Here is a 25,859-nt window from a genome sequence, read left to right as displayed (position 1 = left end):
CTTCGGTCCATGAAACTTTACTCACATAACTCTTCACATCTGGTTGATGAGTCATGCATCCCCAAGTCTCGAACTTTAGATCTCCAAGCATACATACTTAGTTTCATAGAAACTTAGTATCAATTGAGCTACTACGGTGATGAGAATCAATCATTGTCTTACAATCCATATACAGTGGTGCCTAAGGCTAGTACATAACATGTTTTGACTAGTTTTAGTTGTAACTATGTGACATAAAATGTTCTTGCACTACGTAAAATTCACATGCAGGATCATTTTGATTGAGTGGGAAAAAAAAATCAACATTATATGTAAAAAAAAATATTTTGGGTTTTTCCGTAATCTTTACGTAAACAAACACGTCGTTCCTTGATCTAAATTGTATTAAAAAGGTCATGTTGTTCGTTTTGTTTTTAAAAAATAGTGTAAACTGTATATTGACATGTACATGAAATGTGACGTCCTAAAATTTGATTCAGGAATGACGTCTTAAGTTTCATTAAAATTATGAAATGTGAAAATATAATTTTTTTCAGCTCATCATCAAGTATAAGATGTTGGCGTACATCTGTGCATTTCCTTTCCTAAACAAAATTTAAGCCATACACCATGCACAAGACGTGGGCACGCTACTGGGTGATCTTTTTCTTTCGGAAATTTCAGCCATGAATATCTTGTACTTTCTTTAAACTTCTATATGATCAAACATACTGTTTTATTAAAAAAAATTATCAACCATTAACAATGTCATGTAACTATCGTAAACAACGTAAGACGAAAATAAAACATCAACACGGTGATAACGACAATCTTTAAGGTAATGATCCAATTTTAGAATTTCATTGACTAGATTAAATAAATAAAAAAACTAAAATTTCTTGTGGAAATCGTCAAGGCTGGGATAGTGCTCCTCCTCAGTCCTAGCCCGTCATTCCTCGTCAACTAGCACCTCCACAACCTTTTTCATCTGCATCGATGAAATCTAGTTAGCCTAAAGGCACAACAACTAGTACCGAAGATAACAAATTATACTAAATAAATGTATCATGCATTAAACATAGACCTCAAACATCATCATATAAAATATTTTTCTCAACACCTCGACTGTAATTTTAACATTTTTCTCATAACTTCAAATTCTTTTGGAGAACGTGTCTCATAACTATTCCATCAAGATTATAAATTTTCTAGCTTAGCTCCTCATAATAGATCTGATTTCTAGCTTAACTCCATGGAATGAATCTTAAATTTGGTGGGACACCCCGAGTTCCCGACTCAATGCCGACATCCACACGACCGTAAAATCAGTCATAAGCTTGTCATGTATCATTAAAATCTCTTAAAAACTTTTCCTTTTGGTGTATATACGCTTGCTGCCCAAAAAATTAAATATAAGCTCTTTTTCGAAAAAAATTCTCACATCCTTTTTGCACGCCCAAAATCATTTTCTTTTCAAAATTCTTTTCACGTGAATAGGTTGGCAAATGGACTTTTCTCTCTAATTAATCTAATTTTAAAAATGCTAATACTATAATAAAAGTGCTAACTCACTATTAAACTTTTAATTAATCTTAAAAGTGTATAAGCCTAAATTTTAAAAGTGAAGTTACAACTAGTAAATAAAATATAGTAATTCATTTCTTCACTGTTAAACTCAAATATTTAAATTTTATTTATCACAACAAATGGTGATTTTTAGTTAAAAAAACCCATCATTGGAAAATAAAAATAATACCTTTACCATGTTCATCTTCCTTCTGAATCTTAACTTCAAAACCAAGTACTTGAAAAATTCATATAAAAAAATCGATCAAAACTTAAATCTGTTAAAGTTGTGTTTTAAATTATAAAAGTGCACTTTGAGATAACACTTTTATTTTGTGTATAAGTAGGGCAGTTATTTGTTAACATCAGTAGCACATTATTACAATTTTGAGCTGATTTTCTCCATTGCCGAATTACATTATGTGCTCTCTTTTCTTCTTCTTCAATTTCAACATGGTATCAAAGCCTTAACTTTTTGGACTTGATTTCTAGTTGCTCGATCATAATTGATTGAAGGATCTGCATCTTCTTTTAAATCGTTGTTGCTGAAAATCTGCTTCGATTGAGATGGACCTTCTGCTTGCGGTCGATGTTCTGGATCCACTTTATATTAATCGATCCGACACATCAGGGCTCAATCTGATAAATGAGCAACTGATCGGTACTGTGAACTATGGGATCTGGAGTCGCGCACTGTTAATTGCGTTACTAGCTAAGAATAAGCTCACATGCATAGATGGCAGTGTGGATCGGTTCAAAGCACGTCTTGTTGCTAAAGGTTACACTCAACTTTATGGTGTGGATTTTCATGACACCTTTTCCCCAGTGGCTAAGATTGCCATGGTTCGATGCCTTCTAAGTGTTGTTGCCATGTCTGGCCTGGCTTTTATATCAGATGGACGTCACAAATGCGTTTTTCCATGGTGATCTTGATGAATAGATTTACATGGTCTTACCTAAAGGCTTTCGAAGTCAGGGGGAGTTTAATGAGGGACTTTGAAACAAGAAGGAGATACAAAGTAATAAGGTGTGAGTTGATGAAATCCCTATATGGTCTCAAACAAGCTTCAAAACAATAGAATATGAAATTCACATCAATCATGAAAGGAGCCGATTTCTGTCAATCAAAACATGACCACTCACTATTTGTTAAGAAAGAGCAAGATTTTGTTACCATATTACTAGTGTATATTGATGATATAGTAGTAATCATGGGTAATCATGAGGAATCAATCCGAATACTCCAGAAGCACCTAAACCTGCATTATCAAAGTTAAATATTTGGGAACATTAATATACTTTCTTGGCATAGAAGTTGTTGGATCAAAGGAAAGGATGTGTTTGAACCAAAGAAAATATGTTCTTGAACTCATATCAAATGCAGACCTATCTGGTGCAAGGGTTTGTGATAATCATATGGAACAAAATGGTAAGCTTACATCAAAAGACTTTGATGATAGTGCAGGGCAAGACACTGGTGTCGATCCTCTGTTGGAAGATGCTAGTGCATATCGGAGATTAGTCGGCCGACTCATATACCTCACAGTGACAAGGCTTGATATTTGTTTTGCGGTACAAACACTAAGTCAATTCATCAACAATCCTAAGACATCGCATTTGGAGGCAGCATTAAGAGTGTTGAGATATATACAATCTGCATCTGACAAGGGAATCTTACTCTCGGCACGGTGTTCTTTCTCATTGACAACCTATTGCGATTCTGATTGGGAACTTGTCCCATGACTAGAAGATCCATAACTGGATATTGCATTAAGCTGGGAGGATCCTTGATTTCATGGAAAACTAAGAAACGAGCGACTGTCTCAAGGTCTTCAGCTGAGGCGGAGTATAGAGCGATGACTAACACAACGTGCGAAGTAGTTTGGTTGGTCGGTATTTTAAAGGATATGGGATTGGAGTTAACACTTCTAGTGATGATGTGCTGTGACAATACTGCAGCTTTACACATCACAGCAAATTCAATATATCACGAAAGAACGAAACATATAGAGATTGACTGCCATCTAGTTTGAGAGAAGATACGTAATGAGGTTAATCAAGACATCACACATTAAAACTGAAAATTGTTAAAGCTTGGAATGGTGAACTTATTCCAAGCTTGAGGTGAAATTTAAAGTTGTGTTTTAAATTATAAAAATACACTTTGAGATAACACTTTTATTTTGTGTATAAATAGGATAGTTATCTGTTAAAATCAGTAGCACATTGTTACAACTTTGAGTTGATCTTCTCCTTTGCAGAATTATACATGTGCTCTCTTTTCTTCCTCTTCAATTTCAACAAAATCTTTAATTTAAATATTTTAATTAAATAATAAAATATTATAATTTTTTGGTATGCTACAGGAAAATTGAACATAATTTCCTATATACTTTAACGTAATTAATAAGTAGATATTTATATAATCCAACAATTTACCAAACAAAAATGCGAGTTCCTGCTTCCTGTAATTTCAGTTCAGTGTGTGTTTGAGAGAGAGAGAGGGGGTGAATGATGAGCTTGAAGCGGGTGCTTATCGTTGGAGGCACGGGCTACTTAGGCCAGCACCTTCTGCAATCACTAGGCGTTTCTTACAAAGCCCATCCTCAATTATCGCTTGCTTTTACGTACAACACTGAGCCGCCTCCTCAACTGCTGCTCAATGCCCTTCCGCACGTGCTCCCGTTCCATGTCGATGTACGCACTGGCGATGGCCTTGACGCTATCTCTAACTTATTCGGCCAGGTTTTTAATTTAGTAAATCGACCCACAATTTACTAGTTTTGGGTTTTTGATGCTAGTTGATATTTGTTTGGTTATGTATTTCACTTGTGGCAGGTGAGTTGTTCCCAAAGATCGATGCTTTTCCTCGAAGTTGGTGCATTGTGGTTGTTTAGCTTTCTTTCTTTTTTTAATTTTCTCCCACGGCTTATGATTTAGCTGATATATGCTGGGCTGTGGGTAATAAAATCTATTTTGGAAGAACTGCATTTCCGATTCTTATTATCCTCAACGGGGAAAAATGTTTTCTATATCCAATATGATTAGAATGAAATTGAATTTTCTTTGATTTGAGTATGGGAAGGGGAAAGTAAATTGGTCAGATATGTTAGAGTTCTTTAGGATCAATACTGAAGGTGGATTCTTTGAAAAGGACAGTAACACCAATTGCTTAAAAATTTGATGGCCAATCATTTCAGAAAATGTTTGTTTCGAATAATCTTTTTGTATATATTTCAGCCTGATGTGGTGATTAATTGTGCTGCTATTTCCGTTCCCCGTGCCTGTGAGATGGATCCAGAAGCTGCCATGGCCATTAATGTGCCTACCGCACTTGTGAAATGGTTATTGAGCTTTAGAGAGAACAAAACTCTTCTTATTCATTTGTCAACTGATCAAGGTTAGTCTTGGTACAGGTCTTGTGGGTTTTTTTAATAATTATGTGAAATGACTCAAATTCATGGGCAAAAAATAATTATGTTTCGGCGTTAATGCAGTTTATGAAGGGTCCAAATCCTTCTACAAGGAAGAGGATGATGTATTTCCTGTGAATGTTTATGGAAAATCCAAGGTGGAGGCAGAGCGATTTATATCTGCAAAATACCCAAACTTTGCAATTTTGCGAAGCAGTATCATATATGGACAGCAAACTATTGCACCACTTCCAAAACCACTTCCTGTCCAGGTTCATATGTATACTTATGTTACTTTGAGATTTAACTTTTAAGTGATGAATATATATATAATGCAGCACACTAGATTTTCCACATTTACATGGTTTCCTCAGTTTTGAAATTATTAAGCTAATTGAACCTCTACATCATTACATATTTAATTAATATGTATCTAGTGATTGAATGTGTTTCCAATTCCAAGTCCATAATTATTCATATTGAAATAAGGATCTTCCAGTTAATATTCCAGTTAGTGATTTTTATCATGAGCGATGAGCAAACTATGATTTTATATTTGAAGCATATGAAACATTTGCCTATGATATTGATACTTCACTGTGACCTGAACTGGTCTTATATTCCTGGTTGAATCCAGACTCCTTACCCAAACTATAAACTGGAGGAAGATAATTTTGTTACGTAATTACGTTAGCTATGTGATTTAATCAAACTGATAACAAGATATTTGTGGTCCAGTGGATGGATAGCGTCCTTGCAAAGGGAGAGGCTTTGGATTTTTTTCATGACGAATTTCGTTGCCCTGTCTATGTGAAGGATCTTGTTAATGTCACAAGAATATTGATTGAACGATGGATTTCAGGTAGAAGACTCTTCTGCTCGTATATCCATATGCATTCAGTACCATTCAGATTTATTGGTGTGGCATGTGTGCTTTCATTTCTCGTGGCAACACCACACCTGAAAACATTCTAGATTTTTTGTGGTTTTGTGTTTTACCAAGAGGAACCATTGAGTTTAACATTGATCAATGTTTGGGGTTCCATTCCTCTATTCCATACCCACATGAATTTGTCTTAGAAAAAAACATACTTACATGGTGAATGAAAGATGAACAATGGCTTACATATAATCGTTGACTAATGTTAGCTTATTTATGTCCTTAAATTAATTTTTAACTTATGTATTAGAAACCAATTGTCTCAAAAGTTCAAGCTTATTGGGGTTTATTGCTGAGGATGGACTTTCTCTTCATCTTTGGGATGTTGAGAGAACTTGTGTTCGAAGATGAGGATTAGGGACACATCGCACGTGGATTGCCTTTCTTTATATGATCTTGTGAGTAGGCAAACATTGCATTAGTGATAGAGTAGCTCCAGCTGTGTTTTCTAGTAAATAGGCCACGTAGCTGGCTGGATTCGAAGATGGAGCCCCCTGCCATGATCCGTTGAAAGTGAAGGTCTGTCCGGTTAAGAAGGATGGCTAACAATAGTTGTATGTTTTTAACTTGCTCCTTGCGTTGAAGCCTATTACTCGGAAACATGGACCCATAGTTAATGATCAAGGAGTACACTTGTATGGTAATCAAGTCTTGGCATCAGCCTGAAAAATTTAGGGATTATAATTTCCCCTGAACTCGACGGAGAATCCGATACCCGACTCGAATGGAGGAGAATATGGAGAGGATTTTTTACCCAATTAAATAAATGAGTAATCGGATATTGGGATTTTCGGTTATGAAGATTGAGACGGATCTTAAAGAATGCTACTCATACCTGATTAAATTAATAAATATATTATATGATTTCTCGGCTATGATTTTAATTCTGATATTTTTTTGTTGAATAATATTAGTTTGATGGAATGAATAAAATTATCAGTATAAAGTTGATGCTATTTTGGTAGGGCTAATACTTTTTTATTTTTTGATAATGTTTAATTTGATGACTTTTATATTTAATTTTTTCAACAATTCAGTGAATATTCGTGGTATAATTCAAAGTTAAGAAAATACAATTGTAGGTTTGGGTTGGATATGGAGATTCAATCATTGGACGAGTATGAGGATATAGATGAAATTGAATACCAATGAAGACAGATACAGGGACGGGGACGGAGGATATGAAATCCTACCCAAATCTGATCCATTGCTATCTCTACTAAAAATATGATTACGCACCCAGTATTTGATACTTCTGATATCGTGTATTTCTTACCATGTTGAGAACCACTAATCCAAAAAGCTTGACCCATAAGAAGTGTGACAATACTTTTTAGCCTTATGAAGTAATTCTCTGTAAACATAAAGAACACTGCCTCTTTCAAGATATCTATTGTGCAACAACTTTTCATCCTCCAAATTGTTGTGCCTAAGTTGTTTGCTGGTCCTTTTTTTCAATTTTACTCTACATACAATAAATGTGTTTCGACACAATCTAATTCATTATGCTTTATCAGGGCATAAACAAATGCAGTTGCTTTTAAATGTTGGAGGTCCAGATAGGGTGTCACGGGTACAAATGGCTGAGGCTGTTGCAAATGTCAGAGGCTATAATACCTCACTGATCAATCAAGTGTCTGCATCCTCGGTATGTTTCTCAAAAGATGATATCCATGCTTTGTCTTAAATACATTCAGCATCATTTTAATACAAACCTTAGTCCCAACTAGTCTGAGTCAGCTACATGCACGTGCTCGGCTTGAAGTCTTAGTTAAACCAAAATACCAAATCACTTAAATCGTGTTCATTATTGCACTGAGCCAGAGAATGTGTTTAACCTTGTGGTATTTACTGTCATGTGATCCATTTGTTTAAAGAACTCTAAACAGTGATGTTATTGAATAAAAACCATGAGGCCTGACATATATTACCATTCATCGTTTTATCAAGAACCACCTAGTATTCACAAAATCTTTCTTTCTTAGTCACAATCATGCATCGACTTCATTCATATAAGCCGACTTCTTAAGGTGATAAGTGTGGATATATGAGGAGCTGAAGATTTGTATTTAAAACAGTATGTTTTCTAAGAAAATCTAGATAGGTGTTGGTGTTTGTTACTTTTACATTCATCCGATGGACAAACTTAGATATTGAGAAACCAAATGATTGAGCCAATTAGTTAGATGTGCATCTTAGTCTCCGTCTGTTCTCTGCCTCTGTCTCGCATCTTTTATTCGCGGTTATCTAATTTTTCCTCTGAACCTTTTTTCACTCGGGCATTTAGTTTGACGCAAATTCAAGATCTATATTTTGAGAAATCAATAGCTCAATCACTAACCTATTTGATTGGTCAAAACACATTCTCCCAAAATCATATATTTTAGGTTGATCGTGGTGTCAAGTCCCCAGCCGATATCTCCATGGATATAACCAAGCTGATTCAGACTCTGGCTGTCTCTCCAACTTCATACACTGAAGGTGTCACCTTGACCTTAAATGCTATTCCTCGTTCGCAACAATCCCCATAAATTTGTTTTAATCCGGGATCTCGTTTCAAACTTGAGACCTTGGTGTCTTCCCATCACTCGTCACTTTTGGGTTTACAATAAAGACATTTCATATTTTTTTCTTTAAACAAATGTTTAGGTTCGGAAAACAAACATAACTCAAATTAGAAAAATATGATTGTTTGAGAGAAGGTGTTAAGAACTGAAGGAAGCATGATATGATGAAAAATTTAAGGTTCGAATTAAGTTCTAAATAGATATATTCGAGCTCGATTCGAAGCTCGAAAAATTTAAATTATTTGTTTGAGTTTCGATTCAAATCGGAGCTCGAGTTCAAGTTTGGCTAGAAAGATTCGAACATGTTTGCGAATTATTTATAATATTGCTCGAAAATAAATAAACGAAATGCCTGAAATTTATATCATATATTAATAAAATGTCAAGCTCGCGAACGACTCGCGAACTCTCGAGTTTTAACTTAAAAAAGCTCGATCATGTTTGAGTTCAAGTCAATTTTAATAAATCGATTATGAGTCGAATATTTTTCGAGTTCGTTATCTTTTTGAGTCGACTCGAAAAGCTAGCGAACTGGTTCGATTCATTTAATCCCATATTTGAGAGTATGTTCAAAAGCAAGTTTTGATTTATTGAAATGACCGATAGGGATATTATTAAATAAGTTATATAATTATTTTATCGGTTGAGCAGAATAAATAATTTTAAGGTGTTCAACTATAGTGGCATAAATATGTGGAAATGTTTATATAAATAATATGGTTAATAAGAAGCAACGGTATGCTAAAATAATAAAGTAAACAATAAAATATAACTTGTTTATTATAGTAGTATAGATTACAGAAAAAAAGTACTAAAATTATTACTATAATTTATATTTCTTAAATGTTAGTGAATAATTTAGGTGAAAAATGTGTTATTTTGTCAAAAAAAGTGGAGCAAAATAGGTATATTTGTTGGATTGGGTCAACCGAACCGGTCCGATATAATCGGTTCAATCAAACCAGTTTCAAATTGGACCAAATCCAACATCTATGTCAAATTGCATCGAGTTGTTTTAAAATAGGGAAGGACAATTTTAATCCGGTCGGGTTAAATCTGGATTAATAATTTATTTAATTTTAAGTATATTATTTCATAAATAAATTCAATCTGGTATCCTATTCTCTCATAATTTGGAACCAATTTAATCCGGTCTGATAACATAATTATATAAAAATAGATGTTTTATCATGTACAAATAACAAATATAAACTGAGAATATAGATGTTTTCTTTTGTTTTTTGGCTTAAATTTTATAGGTGAAATAAACTCGGTCAATTAATTTTTTATGAAAATGATTGATCAGGGTTAAAAAATATCTCATCGTGTAAAAATGTTGGTTTTTATATTTTGAAATTTTGAAAAAATATTATTTTTTACTACAGATGTTGATCAAATCGACCCATCTCACATTATATTCACAAAACTATCTCACAATATAGTTGTTCGTTTTATGTATTGTTTTTCTAAAATAGTTGTTTCTTATATAGGATATCTTATTTATACAAATCAATTTCGTTGGTCGAATATCTTATTTGGATCATCCATGAAAAAATTTTATTTTTTTTACGCAAAGAGTATTATTTTTTATTGTGAATATCGGTAGGGTTGACATGTCTCACAGATAAAAATTCGTGAGATCGTCTCACAAGAGATCTACTCCAAATATAAATAATCTTATTCAAATTAAATACATTTGAAATAATAATAAAAAACATACTAGAACCACTTCCAGCTATTCAGTCTGAGAGCCACCTTTCAAAAAATGAATAATCTAATTTTCATTTGAATAACAAGTGAATTTTTTTAAAATATGATGTGATAATAAATTTTTATAATAATGTATTCATGAATAAACAGATCATCAACGTAGTCGATGGCTAGATTCAAATATGAAAAACTTTCATGATTTTTTTAAAAATAATTGTATCCAGTACTTACGCAACTCTTTAAAAACATAAAAAATTGATGAAAAAATATGGAGCAACCGAAAGATTGAATTTACAAGACAAAGTCATTTACAATTATAAATACCATTAAATTTAATATTAGATATGCAAAATAACACAAATTACCCAAGGAAATGAGAAGATTTAGTCGCATATTTTACTTTAAAAAAGTAACATATTTTCAGTTTGAGTATGTCTCTTGTGGGACGGTCTTACCAATCTTTATATGTGAGACGGGTCAATACTGCTGATATTCACAATAAAAAATAATACTCTTAGTATAAAAAATAATATTTTTTCATGGATGACTCAAATAAGAGATCCATCTCACGAAATACGATCGTGAGATCGTCTTACACAAGTTTTTGTTTTTGTTTTTTTTTTTTTAATATTAGATCATATTTTTATCGATGAAATGCAACTTAAAATTAAAATTAGTGTATTAAACTGTAAATCTGCCCGCCCGGGTCAGGATTATGATATTATCCTAATCATTAATCCCCCGCCCTCCACCAGGCCCAGCCTCTTTCCTGCCCCCTTTCTTTTTTACGGGAAGCTGAAGTCGTTTTCGCGTCGTCACTGTCAGCGTAGCAGCTTCGAGTTCAATTTCAACGTCGACAAAAAGTTAAAATCTGACTACCAATTCATCGAATCTATATGTTTTCGGGTTCGTCGAGCAGCTGTATATATCAGCACTGTATTTTGAAGGCTGGTTGACTGATTTCTCGTTTTTGTAGATTTTTTGACACAGGATGGAAATGATGTGGAAAGTTACGCGATCTGCGACGTCGAGTCTCCGCCAATCGCGGCGATGGATGTCGGCTGCGATTCCTGGACCGTGTATTGTGCACAAGCGTGGTGCCGACATTCTCCACGACCCCTGGTTTAACAAGGTTTGTCTTTTAGCCTCTAGTTTTCTTGATTTGACTTGATTCGATCTTTAAATTGTTGTATGTTGCTTCGTTTTTGCATTTCAATATCTGTATTTGTTTTGTTATGACTTCAAGTTGCTTCCTTGGTGTTTCTTTTCGGTTTCCGTCAGTCTGAACTACGACTAAGACACGATGCATAATGTATCTCTGCGTGATTTGAATTTTCTGTCTATTGTTGAATGAACAAAGAGGCTGTAGACGTTTACTAAAACAGAAGTAACTTTGTGTGCTTATTGGTTATGCATTGGCGTGATTTATTTTTTTAGGCTAAGAAAGTATATTGATGCATAGAATAATATCAAGCGATTGTATATTTAGTAAGAAGTCATCTGAGCATTTCCGAAGATATATTTTGAAAATTTTATGACTGATTCAATTCCGAAGAGCAGGATACAGGCTTCCCTTTGACGGAAAGAGATCGTCTGGGGCTACGTGGGCTCCTTCCACCTCGCGTGATATCATTTGAACAGCAGTATGCTCGTTTTAGTGAGTTAGCTAACCCGTACACTCGATTTTGAAACAGTTTAGTTCATCACTCTTTGATACTCATTGTTCTTCAAAATTATTTATCGTAACAACATGTTGGTTGGTGTTTTCGTTCTCTCGAAAAATGCAAAGATCAGAATGTTGTCAAATGCTGTGTTGCTCTGTTTTATTAAAGTCACTGTCTTCTGGATGACATTTACCTGATATCTTCTATGTACTATCAACAAAGAGTCCATCATTTCTTTAAGTGCAAAATCGTCCTTAATTAAAATTGCTTTTGTAAGATTTATAGAGCTTGTTGCTGTCATTTTCTTAAATTCTTTTATGATTCTCAAACTGGAGAAAAATTATCGCAAAGGAGATAGGTGTTGTACTCAAGAGAAAAGATGATTTGACTGATCGTTTTTCAATTTTTATCCTCTGATTAAGAAATATGAATGGAATTTAATTTACATATGAAGGACTTAGAGATATATGTTTGCCAAGCAAAGGATTAATTTATGTATTTCTTTTGTTGTCGTTAATTATCCAAGGAGTATTCTGTTATTTTAGTTACATATTTATTCATGTCTTCAAGACTTCAGAAATCAATCTAGCAGTTAGTTTATACATCTATCTGGTACGTTATTTTATAATGGCCAGAGCTTGTAGCTTATAAAGTTAATCCTTCTTCTGTTTCAGTGGATTCATATGTGTCATTGGAAAAAAATACTCAAGGTCAGCCCAGTGATAGTGTATCCCTTGGAAAATGGAGAATTTTGAATAGATTGCATGACAGGAACGAGACATTATACTACCGAGTAAGTTTTTTGATACATGGCTTCTATGGAGGTAAACCTTTGTAAGATCAGTATTAGTCAAAGTGATATTTGCTTTCCCTTTCAGGTTCTCATTGATAACATAAAGAATTTGGCTCCAATAATATATACTCCAACAGTTGGATTGGTATGCCAAAACTATTCTGGGTTATATAGACGTCCACGTGGAATGTATTTCAGTGCCAAAGATAAGGGGGAAATGATGTCCGTGATCTACAACTGGCCGGCTCGTCAGGTATTGTGCAGAACTTGGATGCCATCTTCATTGTTATTATCTTTGTGGTTAAATAATTTCTCTCTTCAAACTTGATATTTCTTTTTGTCGTTGAAATTCAATCCGGAAAATGGCAAGGAGCAATTTTCAGAACCAAAAACTAGAAAACATGGGGATAATTAGGAATCCTAATTTTCATCATTTATAATTTTATTTGAATCTTCTGCACGACATCAGCCTTTGATATTCTAATAAATTCTTATAGGCTATAGCCTTTGGTGCTGTATAATTTTCTTAGAGCAACACAACGATACCATTATTCTTTTGTCATTGGTGACCATTTTCCTATGGAGCAGGGTCAAGTTTTATTTGTTGCCTGAAGTTGATTGTACGTTGAGCTGACCATCTATGCACTTAAGATGACTGTAGATATTGTGAGTTTTTGCGTAATTTGTGGAAATTAGTGATGTGATGTTTGTCTGAGTCACTTTTACTGTTGGCTCTATAGGAGCAGCTGTATGAATTCACTGTTTTAATATAATATTTCTTACATTCCACGAGCTCCTTCAGTATCCCCTTAACTTTAATTTTATCTCTTCAAAAAATTGATGCTCATTTGTCCACTTTTGTTGGGATGCAACATTGTCTCTGTTGGGTAAAACAAATGAAACATGATGCTGAAGTTGCACAATTACTACAAGATATAAATTTTGTATAGCGGAAAGCGCTCGATCAGACAATGGTATCAGAGCTAGGTTGCGTCCGCTGAGTAAAACAACCAGAACACGACACTTGAGCTACCGTGTGGTTTAAAGGGGTTGAGTTATACTATTATCACCAGTTATAGCTTTCGGGGACGCAGCAAACGCTAGGTCCTACAAAGAAAATTGATATTCTCACAATTGAACCGATGAAAATTTTTCTGGCAAAGTCAAATTTGAAAAAATTATAGTGCATGGTGAAGGTCCAGGATCCTTTGGGAAAATGTTCCTTGTGACTGATTTCACATTAACAAATACATCCTATATATTTTAACAAATTATAATTGTATAAACCTTCTCTTCTGACCATGGCTTTTCTTATTGATTGGTATTAAACCATGTGATTTTTTCCATTCATTGATCATGAGAAAGAAGGTACAAGTCTATGTTGAAACCATTTCATGTTGCAGGTTGATATGATCGTGCTGACAGATGGCAGCCGTATCCTTGGTCTGGGTGATCTTGGTGTTCAGGGAATAGGTATCCCAGTCGGGAAACTTGACATTTATGTAGCAGCTGCTGGCATCAACCCACAAAGAGTATGTTCTACTGGTTCCTCTCTAAGAATTTGTATAGATGACAGCCTAGTGAAATGACATCTTCGTGTTTTTGTGCCCTCACTGAATATTTTGGATTTGGGGTGATCTTTTATAATTTTATTTGGGTAGATATTTTGACCACACTATAAAAAAACACATAAGCATGAATATAATATGCAAGCATCTACAAAATGTATATATGCAGGTCCACAACTAGCCAACCTTTTGTGGTGGACCATAGTTAGGGCCATATCAAGATATAATGAGACAGATCTGGTCTTTGAAAACAAAGCTAGATAATTTTAATGATATTGAGTGTATGCCAGTCTTGCAACTATTTTTCTTATTTGTTTTTGGTTTTTTGTTCCTTCTGTTTGGTGCACGGAATTAATTTCCCATGTTTCCAGGTACTGCCGGTTATGCTTGATGTCGGCACAAACAATCCAAAGCTTCTTGAAGATCCCCTTTGTGAGTGAACATGATTAAGCTTATTCATATCTTGGTTTGCTGATTATGCCTTTTATCCCTTCTCTGATCTTATATCAGTCTTTTTGTTTCTTGTTCTTACTTTAGACATGATTCTCTCCTCTGAATTCATATCATGTTAGTTGGGTTAAGATACTGTTTAACTAAAAGCTTTATGTTCCGTTCAAGAAACAAATAGTTGCGAAGCTCTTTGATTATTACTCTACACGCTCGCTTACATTTCTAACATTGGAAACTCATAAATTTGCTATTTTCGGCTCCAATTTTGTTGTATATTAGACACCATTTGTTTCGATTGATATGATGATGAGTGGTTTTTTATTGAATGAAAAATCATTTAATTTTATAGGATAAGAAATAAAATAGAATCATTAATCAATAATCAGTTGACCGAATCAAGGATGAATATGTATTATAAATGTATCCTCATTTAATCATGTGTACCGACAGTGCCTAAAAGATTATCTCAATCTTAATTATTGGTCAAGGCTTCTGTATGTTAGATGTAATAAAATCCCTGAAGCTTTTTGCTGACAGATGACTCCTGTTAGTGTTGTTTTTCACATGATTTTAGTTTTACAGATTTAGGATTGAGACAACCAAGGCTGGAAGGAGACGAATATTTAGCAATTGTTGATGAATTTATTGAAGCAATTCATACGCGTTGGCCTAAGGCTGGTGTGCAGGTATACTTGTATTGAAAACAATGTCGCTGATGACATATTGTTCTAGACCGTGCTGATAGTTTGGTTGTTGAGACAATGTTCCCAGTTTGAAGATTTCCAAATGAAGTGGGCCTTTGAGACATTGGAACGTTATCGTAAAAGGTTTTGCATGTTCAACGATGACATACTGGTAAACTGGAGGCAAGCCCTTCCTTCTATCCCTCTAACACTAGTAAAAACTGTGAAACTTGGTAAGATGTTCTGCCAGTAGTATTATGCATCTATGCACTAGTGTTCTTATGCTTATTTTCTTCTTATGCAGGGAACGGCTGGTGTTGCTTTGGCTGGGCTCCTTGCTGCAGTTAGGGCACAGGGACGGCCTTTGACTGATTTTGCGAACCAAAAGATAGTTGTGGTTGGAGCTGGAAGGTTGTGTACTAGTGGTTTTTACAGATCTTTATTTGATTGAAGTGTGTCATGATAAATCCACGTGGGGACATATTTTTTAATTTCTCGCGAAGGTTGTGTACTATTGGTTTTTACAGATCTTTATTTGATTGAAGTGTGTCATGATAAATCCACGTGGGGACATTTTTTTTATTTCTCGCTTCATTCTGTTGATTGCAGCGCTGGACTTGGTGTTCTTAAGATGGCCTCACAAGCTGTTTCCAGAATGACAGAATCAACTGCATCATATTCACACTTTTTCTTGCTTGACAAAGATGTATTGGTTTACCTCTTTCAAGCAATATTTATTTATGTTTGCCAATGCCAAATCTATTCTATTCTTACTGCAAATTTTTTTTCGAGCATCTTACTGCAATTTTTAGTGGTATTTATGTTGCATATTTGGGAAAAATAATGGCTGTGTGTGTAATGGATGGGAAAAAGATCAATATGTTATCAATTAGACAAGCGTTTTTTGAATTTTTTCTTTAACCTTAAATTTTGTTTGTGTTATGTTCATAATCCCTTCCGACAAAAAGCTAGGAGACCAAAAATGAAAAAAAAGGAGAAAATTTGTGTGTTTGTTTGTATGTGTGAGAGAGATATGAAACCAATAAATGGGATTGGTTCTGTAGAAAATGGACTGATTACCATTTTGAACTCTGCCAGAGTGGAAATCTATACTAATATATAGTTCCTCTACTTTGATTATTTTTAATATGTATGACCACAGGGTCTAATAACAAAAGAAAGAAAAGGTATTGATCCCGCAGCTGCTCCATTTGCTAAATCCCATAGTGAAATTGAAGGACTTGGACTTGGTGAAGGATCCAGTCTCATTGAAGTGGTAGGTCTTTTCTTTAAAACCATTTAAATTGTTATCATGAGATTAACTTGCCTGGAAATGGTTGAATCATGTTTAGGATTGATATCATTACTCTGAAGGTTTGGTCTTTGGAATTACTTAGGTTCTCCTTCTTTTAATTATTAAAAATTTGTTTTTAAATTTAAATTTTCGACTACAAACTTTGATGCAGGTGAAAAAGGTTAAGCCACGTGCTTCTTGGTTTGTCTGGAGTTGGTGGTGTCTTTAATGAGCAGGTGTGCAACCATTTTGTTGAACTTTCTTCTGGTACCTGTGTTATGAACCTTGGTTTTTTTTCAGTGATTCGACTTTAATATTTTATCAAAGGCCCTGTGACTTATTTTAGCATCACGATAAGAATCTCTGCCATATTTTACATGTTTCCTGGTTTCCCTTTTTGATCGCAATCTCAAAGTCCCTGTGACTTCTTTCCACCCATTATCTGGAGTGACATAGTTTTTTATCCAAACTTTTATTGAGAAAATCATGCTTTCTCTCTCTCGTGTCTTTGTTAGTTTTCATCTTGTATTCCAGCATTCTACGATCAAGAGACTGTTTACTTTTCGAATTCTCGTTTCAGTGGTCTTTGTATTTTCTAACATTGCATGCAACATAAGCAATTTTATTACTCAAGGATTGAGGTTATTTTTGTGGGAAGAGAAGACAATGACCTCTATTCCTCTTCACATCAAATGTATTTCTTCGCATGATAATTCTTACTAATTTTCAAATCTTACGTGACCAGGTGCTTAAGGCCATGCGAGACTCAGACTCCACTAAACCCGCTATTTTTGCGATGTCAAATCCCATGGCAAATGGTTTGTTCTGGGCATTCTTTTTCTATCAAATGTTTTGTTTATTGTATGGCATTTTAACTTTTATGTGCTCACTCCCTGTCAAACAGCTGAATGTTCAGCTGCTGATGCTTTCAAAATATGCTGGTGAAAATATAGTCTTTGCAAGTGGAAGTCCTTTTGCAAACGTTGAACTTGGTAATCCTTCAAAATTTGTCTATCATTTTCGATGACTCTAATAATTATGTCTTTTCGTAATTGTGTTGAATACTCTTTATGAAAGTAAAGAGCATCTTACCCTTCAAGTTTCTCTTGCACTTTCTCTCTGGGGGAACAAGTAGAAAGAAGTGGAGGCGATAATATAGCAGTTGCATACTTCCAAAATTTTAAGTTGAATAACAATTTCGTACAATTTATTGCAGGGAGTGGAAAAACAGGTAATGTGAATCAAGCAAATAACATGTACCTGTTTCCAGGGTTAGTAATGACTTTTATAACTAAACTGGAACTTAGTGCTATCAGTATTGAACATAAAAATAATGATTCTGGTCATTTAGGATTGGCTTGGGAAGTCTTGTCTCTGGTGCTCGCATCATAACGGATAAAATGCTGCAAGCTGCTGCCGAGCGGTATGGAATATCATCTTTTACATTATGACTTAATGAATAATATGCATGAAATATAAAGGTTTTTTCATTTGAAAACCGTATGAATAATGTGTTTTAATGAATGCTCCAATATAGGAGGGAATCCAGTGTTTTCTTGTATTTGTTTTCAGAAAAGTGCATCGTTGATAAAATAGCTATCTTTCCCTAACTTGTCTTGTTCTCTTCCTTTTATTTGTTTCAGCCTTGCTTCTTATATGACAGATGAAGAAATTGAAAGTGGTATCCTGTATCCTTCTATTGACAGGTAACATCTCCAAGTTCACAAGTGATGTAGCATCATTTTGTTCCCTTTTTGTCTAATCTTATGTGAATTTTTTAAATTTTCTTTCATTGATTCCCAAGTTCGATTAATATTTTAAAGAAAGCTGACAAGAATCACAAGATTATGCCTGAATTTTTTGTAAATTTGTCTCCCAAATTTAAATGACTTTTCACAGCAGAGAGATGGGCATCCATTCTTAAAATTGATATCAGATGATTAATTACGTGTCTTCTGATCTTTTCACCCCTAATGCTGAGAGAGGTTAATCCATGATGTAAACTTATAGACCAGAACATTCTTTAATTTTTTTATGGGAGGGACGACATAGTTCGTTTATGGTTGCAAATCATAACTATTTGGGAGAAATTACTCATGATCCATGGGGATATAACAGCAGAGGTTGGAGCTGTTCTTAGGGAAGCCATTGCTGAAGAAGTTGCTTTGGCAGCAGAGGTTGGAGCTGCTGTTTAAGTATTATCATACAATCACTACTCAACTTGATTTGGCAGCTTCTAAAGTTTTTGTGTTTTGTCGTCATCAGTATTCGGGATATAACAGCAGAGGTTGGAGCTGCTGTTCTTAGGGAAGCCATTGCTGAAGAAGTTGCCGAAGGCCGTGGCGATGTTGGGCCCAAAGAACTGTCACACATGTCTAAGGTATAGTTTATATATTTCCAAAAATAAGATGCAGTTTCCCGTTTGTTAAGATGTTTTTCCACCTAGAGATCTAGTCTGAAAATTTTAGCTTTAGTATAAAAGGTTTGTTTACAATAAATCTTATGCGCAAACAAAGTGTATGTCTAACTTACCAAGTAGATGTCGAAGTTTTAGTATATTAATTGATCACTTCGAATGCAGGAAGAGACCGTTCAATATGTGAGAAACAACATGTGGTTTCCTGTTTACAGCCCTCTTGTTCATGAGAAATGAAGAAGCTTTTTTCTCTATGTTAAAGACAATTTTTTTCTACAGAACGCTTAAAAATTCTGCAGCACATTGTGTGTTGATTATGCCTAATGAATAAAAAAAAAGGGACTAATTTAAGAACTTGTATGGAAACCAGAGCAAGTGTTATAGATAGAGAAGTTGGAGGGCCAATATTTTTGTTTGTTCTCAATAATTAGGCTTTTTTTCCCCGAACTGTGCTTGATGTAACAAATTCTGTGGACTTCAATAATTAGAATTTCACTTCTATGACACCCTTTTTAGCGATTTGTGAGCCGATTCCAACCAATTTAGGACCAAGTTTTGTGCATGTTGATGAATCGTATCGAAATGTTAGCTATGGATTGATAGAAGTCTCGCGTGTCTGGCAATTTTAAGACATACGAATTGATGTGGAAACTTATTGAATAAAAATTATGAATTATTTAACGTATCAAATATAAAGTGTTGGTCATTATTTGATATAAACTATAAGTTATTAATTGATTATATATCATTATTTAATTCGATATTTGACTTAAACTTTGTAAAAAGAATTGTAGATATAAATATTATGTTATCTGTATGTCAAGAATCATCTATCATCTCATTTTTTTTATCAAATAATGCTTAATGTACAAAATTAACAAATATGTTGAAATAATTGTTATTTGGTCTCTCATATGGATAATTTTAAGAAAAATTATGCATCATTTTCAAATAGTACGTCTATAGCAACAAACCTTCCTATTTGATTTGATATTTAGATATAACAATTTTGGTGTTAAAATATTTAGAGTAGGTCTCTTGTGAGATGGTTTCACGAATCTTTATCTTTGAGACGAGTTAATCATAGTGATATTCACAATAAAAATAATAATTTTAGCATATCATGGATGACACATATAAGAGATATGGTCTCACAAAATATGACCCGTGATATCGTCTCACACAAATTTTTGCCAAATATTTAAGCCTATGGATAATATCGACTTTTTTGTTTAACTTTTGATCAGTATATACATTTATATTAAATTAAATTTTTAATACTTCATTTATCAATTTTATAATTTGTCAATAATTTATTACCGCTAAACGTCGTATAAATTTTAGTTTTCCCCGAACTAACTTAATCGTTCACATAATCTTTCATTAATTAAATTAACGTTTCTCCGATAATACCATGTTTAATAACAAATATCATAATATTTTTAAAACTCTTCTAAAAAGGTGCTTTTTATGAATTTCTGTACTTTTTGACCCTCTTCTTAAAAAATACTCAATTATTATATTATATTTCGACCACACACTACATTTTAAAATGATTTATTCCTATTAATCTTCAACATGGATATCAACTTAAATATAATTAAATATTAAATAGTATTTATCTAACAAAATCTTACATGATTCGATGTATGCGATAAAATAATTTTTCCAAATAAAATATCAAACATATATCTTTTTATTTTAAAACTCATTTATCAAAATATATTGTCAAAATTAAAAATTCATATACATTAAGGCTACGTTTGATAGGAGTGATGAGAGATAAAGGGTAAATTGGGTAGGGGTCGGATAAATATGTACTCATATTCATTTCATGCACGTACCGTGTGTCTATCATAAGCTGGAAGTTATCAATTGTGAACTAAAAAACCAGTCAAACATAGGATAATATATTATTTCTTCTTTAATCCTCCAATAATTACTCCTACCAAACATAGCTTAAGCTGATTGCTTAAAACAGGGCAAAGAGACAATATTAGAAACTACAGGGAGTTGTATAGAAATCACGATAATATAGTGGCCAAATTGAAATCTCAGTCGTTACTATAAATGTCTCACTCCACAGAGCCAAGTAACGGCCAGTCTTATTGAGATCTCTTCCGTGTATTGCTTTCAGCGCTCTCTCTTCATCTTCAGAGGTAATTATGCTTTTTGAACTGAATCTTCTGTTTTTTTTTGTTAATATTTTGAATCTGAAGAGATAAAGACAAAAACCTGGGATTTCAGGGGAAAAAAGCTGTTCATTTTGGTCATGGATGTTGTCAAGAAATCTGGTTTGATTGCCCTGTTTGATGTCGACGGAACTCTTACTGCTCCCAGAAAGGTTTCATTTTTGGTTTAATGTGAATTTTTAGGATTTCTTACCATGAATGGTTCGATTAGTGTGAAGAATATATTTCCGATTCAAGTAAATGAATTGTCTGTCGTTTTAATTTAATAATTCAAGAGCTGTGGCCATTTGCTTTCTTAGTTTTATATAGTGATAAGAATACAGTTTTTTCTGAGAAAGCACAGGCGGAATTATGGGGTTTTCTTTATGCACGAAAAACATTATGTGATGTAGCGATGATCAATGCATCTACACTAGATATGATGCTAAAATTCCCTGCTGTTTAGCTGCAAAAAATTGATGTATCGAAGCTCGAGACTGAGTAAGTAGTTTGTGGATGATGAGAAGCCATGGATTACATGGAGTGAAATGAGTGAATGGCTAGGTTTGAAGCGGTGCTCATATGACGTATGATAGTTGTACTTGGCAGTTTCGAAGCGGTGCTTACGTGATATATGATGTATGTAGTTTTACTCGGTAGTTTTAAGCGGTGCATATGCAATATATGATGTATGATATTTGTACTCGATGGCTTTGAAGTGGCACATATGCAATACATGACATATACTGGTTTTTCTTGGTAGTTTCAATGAAATTCATGCCCATTATTACTGATTTTTAAGATTTTCCTAATTCAATTTATGCTTTTAATATGTCTGTTATAGGTGACTACTACTAAGATGCTAGAATTTATGCGGGAACTTCGGAAGGTATTAAACTTATTAATTAAGTAGCTCATGATCCCAATGTAGGATAATGTGATAATGTCTCTTCTTCAATCATGGTTCCCTTTTTAAAAAAATCACGTAGAAAGTAGCAAATGGTGCTTTAATCAATGTAATCTTTTTATTCCAGGTTGTTATGGTAGGTGTTGTTGGAGGATCCGACATTGTTAAAATATCGGAACAGCTTGGACAAACAGGTCACCTTCCAGTTAGACCTGGTCTCAAATGCTTGATCATTTAGCTTGGTGAATCAGGAACTTGTAGCCATGAGTCCCCACCCCCTTCCCCCAGCATTTTGATATGTCTATTTCAACGAAAGAAGGAAGAGCATGATAAGATGTTCGCAATATCCTCACGTTAGCAATGCCAAAATAAATGTCTATATTTGATTTTTTATGCTGGATTAAATTTGGAAATCTATCATACAATGTTGCTTTAAAGTACCGTTACTTATTCATTCTCAATATTTAATAGCTCTTTCAATTTATTATTTTGCAACTGTGTTGTGATATCATAATTACACGTGGCCGTCTTCACTCTCAACATTCTGAAGATGGTATATATTCTTTACATGTGCAGTTATTTGTGACTACGACTATGTGTTCGCTGAGAATGGCCTTGTGGCTTACAAGGATGGCATGTTGATTGGAACACAGGTATCAACTGATAATTGGACTACTTTAACATAGTTTTTTGAAAAAAGGCTGCTATATCTGTCACGTCAGTCCTGTGTTGGAGAACCACATGTTGAACGTGGATGTATTATTAAAATGGTGGTAGACTTTCTTCATTTTAAACTTCTTAAATTTTACATTGTTAGCCACTTCTTAATTTAACCATATTATCTATCTCGATGCAGAGCCTGAAATCTTTTCTTGGAGACGAGAAGCTCAAGGTTAGAACTTGCCAAATTGTTTCTGAACTTATTTATTATAGTCCAAGAATCATATCTTAAGGGTCGTGATTAAAGTTGTTTGATTTTTGAAAAATCTCAATATTAGGACTGTCTTTGAAGAAAAGAATATCTCTAATGGCAATAGAGCTTTTTATGGTTGGTCTGATTTTTGTGGTTCGTTTCTTAAATGCAAAGCAGCATGGTGTGTGCTACGAGTTGGTCTTTTTTTAACCATATAATCTTTTAAAGTTTTTTGACGATAATATGTTACAATGTGTTTTTTGGTAACTTTTTTATTGGTATATCGCAAACAATGGTGCAGGAATTTATCAACTTCACTCTCCACTATATTGCTGATCTAGAAATTCCTATCAAAAGGTAAGTAAAGTAAAGCTTATCAAGTACCTTCTTATCTATGATGGGTCTGTTAGGTTATTCTTTCTTCTTCTAGGGGAACATTTATTGAATTTCGAAGCGGGATGCTTAATGTATCTCCAATTGGAAGAAACTGCAGTCAGGAAGAGCGAGATGTCTTTGAAAAGTACGACAAGGTATATCTGTGGAACACAGTTATTTAACAGTTAAAAAGATGAGGGACCAAATATTTTTCATTCATATATATTAATTTCAAGAGTTTATTGTTATCTTAAGAACTCATTTTCTGATTTAATCTCTCCGTATCTTTATTGTAGAAACTAGTCTCGTTTTAGTTTGTTTCTGATGGAAAGAGTTCATATTTAATCAGATTCACAACGTACGCTCAAAAATGGTGTCTGTTCTCTGTGAGAAGTTTGCGCATTTCAACCTAACGTTTTCCATCGGGGGCCAAATCAGCTTTGATGTAAGAAACATCGACTGTTTCACGATATTCTATTTATTACTGATGTTATCACATTGCGACAGGTTTTCCCGCGAGGATGGGACAAGACATATTGCTTGAGATATCTTGATGAGTTTAATGAAATTCACTTCTTTGGAGACAAGACTTACAAGGTATTTTATCTAGCCATCATGTGATATTAATTCTCTTGTTTTCTACTTGTGAAATTGGCAAGTTACCGACCGTTGATTTTGTAGAACATTTGTTTTAACTGACTGCACTAAGAAAAGGATCGATCATTCTTTTGGCCTGACATACGCTGCTTCGACTTTAGACAACCTGTGAGATTTTTCTTTTCTTTTTAACTTGAACAGGGTGGAAATGATTTTGAGATATACGAGTCCGAGAGAACCATAGGCCACACAGGTCAAATTTATCTCATATTTTCCCTTTACTCTATGTACTTGATACATTTCATGTCATTTGTATTTCAACTATGGCTTTTCGTGACATTTTGAGTTGATCATTTCATTTGTTATCAGTTACTAGCCCCGAAGACACGATCAAGCAGTGTACAGCTCTTTTCTTGGACAAGAACGATGGAGTTCTCTGACCATTTCTCCCTTGCATAGATTATTTGTATTTGATCTATGATCTGTACACTTGAAAAGACCATGTATATGCATTTTTTTTCACGGGGTAGCTAGGTGTACGAATCAAATGTTTTGTTGCATTGATAATCTAATTAATCATGTCCGGTACCCAACGATCCAGAATCGGCTCCAATCCGGTTTGGAACTTGTTTTTTAATTTTTTTTTTAAAGTATTTTGTTGTTTATTAATTGTCGGTTCTACATATAAAAAATTGTATATTTAATTTTCAAATATATTGCTTAATAAAAGACATGTTTATGTACATATTATTGATTTAAAAAAAAATTTGATTTCAATCCGATCTCAATTCGGTCCTACTCTTTTCTAATTCGGTTAATAGTACGGTCAAATTTGGTATGATTTGTTTTGTAGCACTCGGTTTAGATTTGATTTTATGCTCAATCTGATAAATTCGGAATCAGTTCAACCCTATGTGTTATCGGATTGGGTTGATTTCCATTATTTTATAATCCGCGACCGGTTAAATCTAGTCCGGTCCGATATCACGCCTAAATTATATATATATAATTTACTTAAATTACCTCTCAAACTTCACTTGTTTAACTATAATCATTTTAGTGACATCCAACTGCTGCCGTAGCATGTAAATCAAAGTATTTTTTTATCTAATTTTTATTTCAAAAGAAATCATATAATTTACTAAACAATTATTTTATACCATCAAATGTTTATTCCCAGCTCAATTCCGAAACTTCATTTTACTTCAAGAAACGTACCCAAAAAAAAAGGATCGTGTTTGGAATCGGCACTATCATTATTATTACATTAAGAAAACACACTCCATAAAATTTTAAAATCCTCCAAATTCGCACATTAAAACTCTCATATATCATAAATATGATGATGGCAAAAGGTAAAAACCCGAAATCTAATCAATCATATGTCGAAACAAACTAATTCTTGAAACGTAATTCATGGTCGAACTGTACGTGTCACCGGCTTCTTGACACCTCACGGTTCGAAAGCTCCGAACTACTACGTGTGGATGCTCATTGGATGCGTTACTGCTTTGCTGACTGCGTTGGTTCTGAAGCTCCGAACTGACCGGTAGTTCCGACCTATCCTTTGGTCTTTCCGAATAGACTGTTTTTTTAAGTGTATGAACAAAGACATAAAACAGATGTTAAAACTTGAAAATATTACGCATTAAAATCTTGCTGCATCGCTCTTCCTTTATCCAAGTTTCAATCCAAATTCACCAGAGATAAAATCAACAAATATTGACTCAATTATTGTCATGAATTTGTGGGCTGCTAAAAAAAATGTCTTAAATATGCAGCATGCATTTACGTACCAAACACAAATATATTTTTTTATAATATCATAGTACCGACAATATATAGTATATTAT

General features: G+C 33.9%; 3 protein-coding genes across 7 annotated transcripts; all 3 read left to right on the top strand.

Moving 5' to 3' along the window:
- Window positions 1–3,987: 3,987 nt before the first annotated feature.
- Window positions 3,988–11,288, top strand: LOC142525752 (uncharacterized). 5 transcript variants are annotated; one of them, XR_012815193.1, is made up of 6 exons: window positions 3,988–4,290; window positions 4,786–4,945; window positions 5,043–5,230; window positions 5,697–5,820; window positions 6,981–7,331; window positions 7,416–7,553. XR_012815193.1 is itself a non-coding variant. In XM_075630042.1 (6 exons), the coding sequence occupies exons 1-6, from the start codon at window positions 4,057–4,059 to the stop codon at window positions 11,158–11,160; spliced, it is 846 nt and encodes a 281-aa protein (XP_075486157.1). In that variant the 5' UTR covers window positions 3,988–4,056; the 3' UTR covers window positions 11,161–11,288. The 5 variants fall into 5 exon arrangements, 2 of the variants coding, with proteins under 2 accessions (XP_075486157.1, XP_075486156.1); XM_075630042.1 differs by lacking the exon at window positions 6,981–7,331 and adding an exon at window positions 11,152–11,288 and having other exon boundaries at window positions 7,416–7,546; XM_075630041.1 differs by lacking the exon at window positions 6,981–7,331 and adding an exon at window positions 8,286–8,654 and having other exon boundaries at window positions 7,416–7,546.
- LOC142525751 (NAD-dependent malic enzyme 59 kDa isoform, mitochondrial-like) lies at window positions 11,154–19,542 on the top strand. The gene is given in 21 exon segments (XM_075630039.1): window positions 11,154–11,307; window positions 11,736–11,832; window positions 12,514–12,632; window positions 12,718–12,885; window positions 14,036–14,164; window positions 14,572–14,632; window positions 15,233–15,336; window positions 15,422–15,505; window positions 15,638–15,744; window positions 15,943–16,039; window positions 16,496–16,609; window positions 16,800–16,816; window positions 16,818–16,863; window positions 17,373–17,445; window positions 17,532–17,563; window positions 17,565–17,619; window positions 17,844–17,898; window positions 17,979–18,050; window positions 18,271–18,333; window positions 18,893–19,007; window positions 19,209–19,542. Coding segments are annotated over 21 exon segments (1,821 nt in total). The 5' UTR covers window positions 11,154–11,166; the 3' UTR covers window positions 19,281–19,542.
- Window positions 19,543–21,041: 1,499 nt separating this feature from the next.
- Window positions 21,042–24,617, top strand: LOC142526783 (phosphomannomutase-like). The gene is made up of 12 exons (XM_075631370.1): window positions 21,042–21,202; window positions 21,291–21,387; window positions 22,059–22,103; window positions 22,249–22,315; window positions 22,698–22,774; window positions 22,978–23,013; window positions 23,336–23,391; window positions 23,465–23,564; window positions 23,759–23,854; window positions 23,917–24,006; window positions 24,208–24,259; window positions 24,376–24,617. Exons 2-12 carry the CDS (start codon window positions 21,316–21,318, stop codon window positions 24,444–24,446), a joined length of 762 nt encoding a protein of 253 aa, XP_075487485.1. The 5' UTR covers window positions 21,042–21,202; window positions 21,291–21,315; the 3' UTR covers window positions 24,447–24,617.
- Window positions 24,618–25,859: the final 1,242 nt, after the last annotated feature.

The sequence above is a fragment of the Primulina tabacum genome, chromosome 15 (genome assembly GCF_025594145.1).
Source record: "Primulina tabacum isolate GXHZ01 chromosome 15, ASM2559414v2, whole genome shotgun sequence".
In the NCBI taxonomy this organism is placed as follows: domain Eukaryota; kingdom Viridiplantae; phylum Streptophyta; class Magnoliopsida; order Lamiales; family Gesneriaceae; genus Primulina; species Primulina tabacum.
The sequence above is the reverse complement of the archived record's forward strand: the minus strand, read 5'-3'. Positions and strand labels throughout refer to the sequence as shown.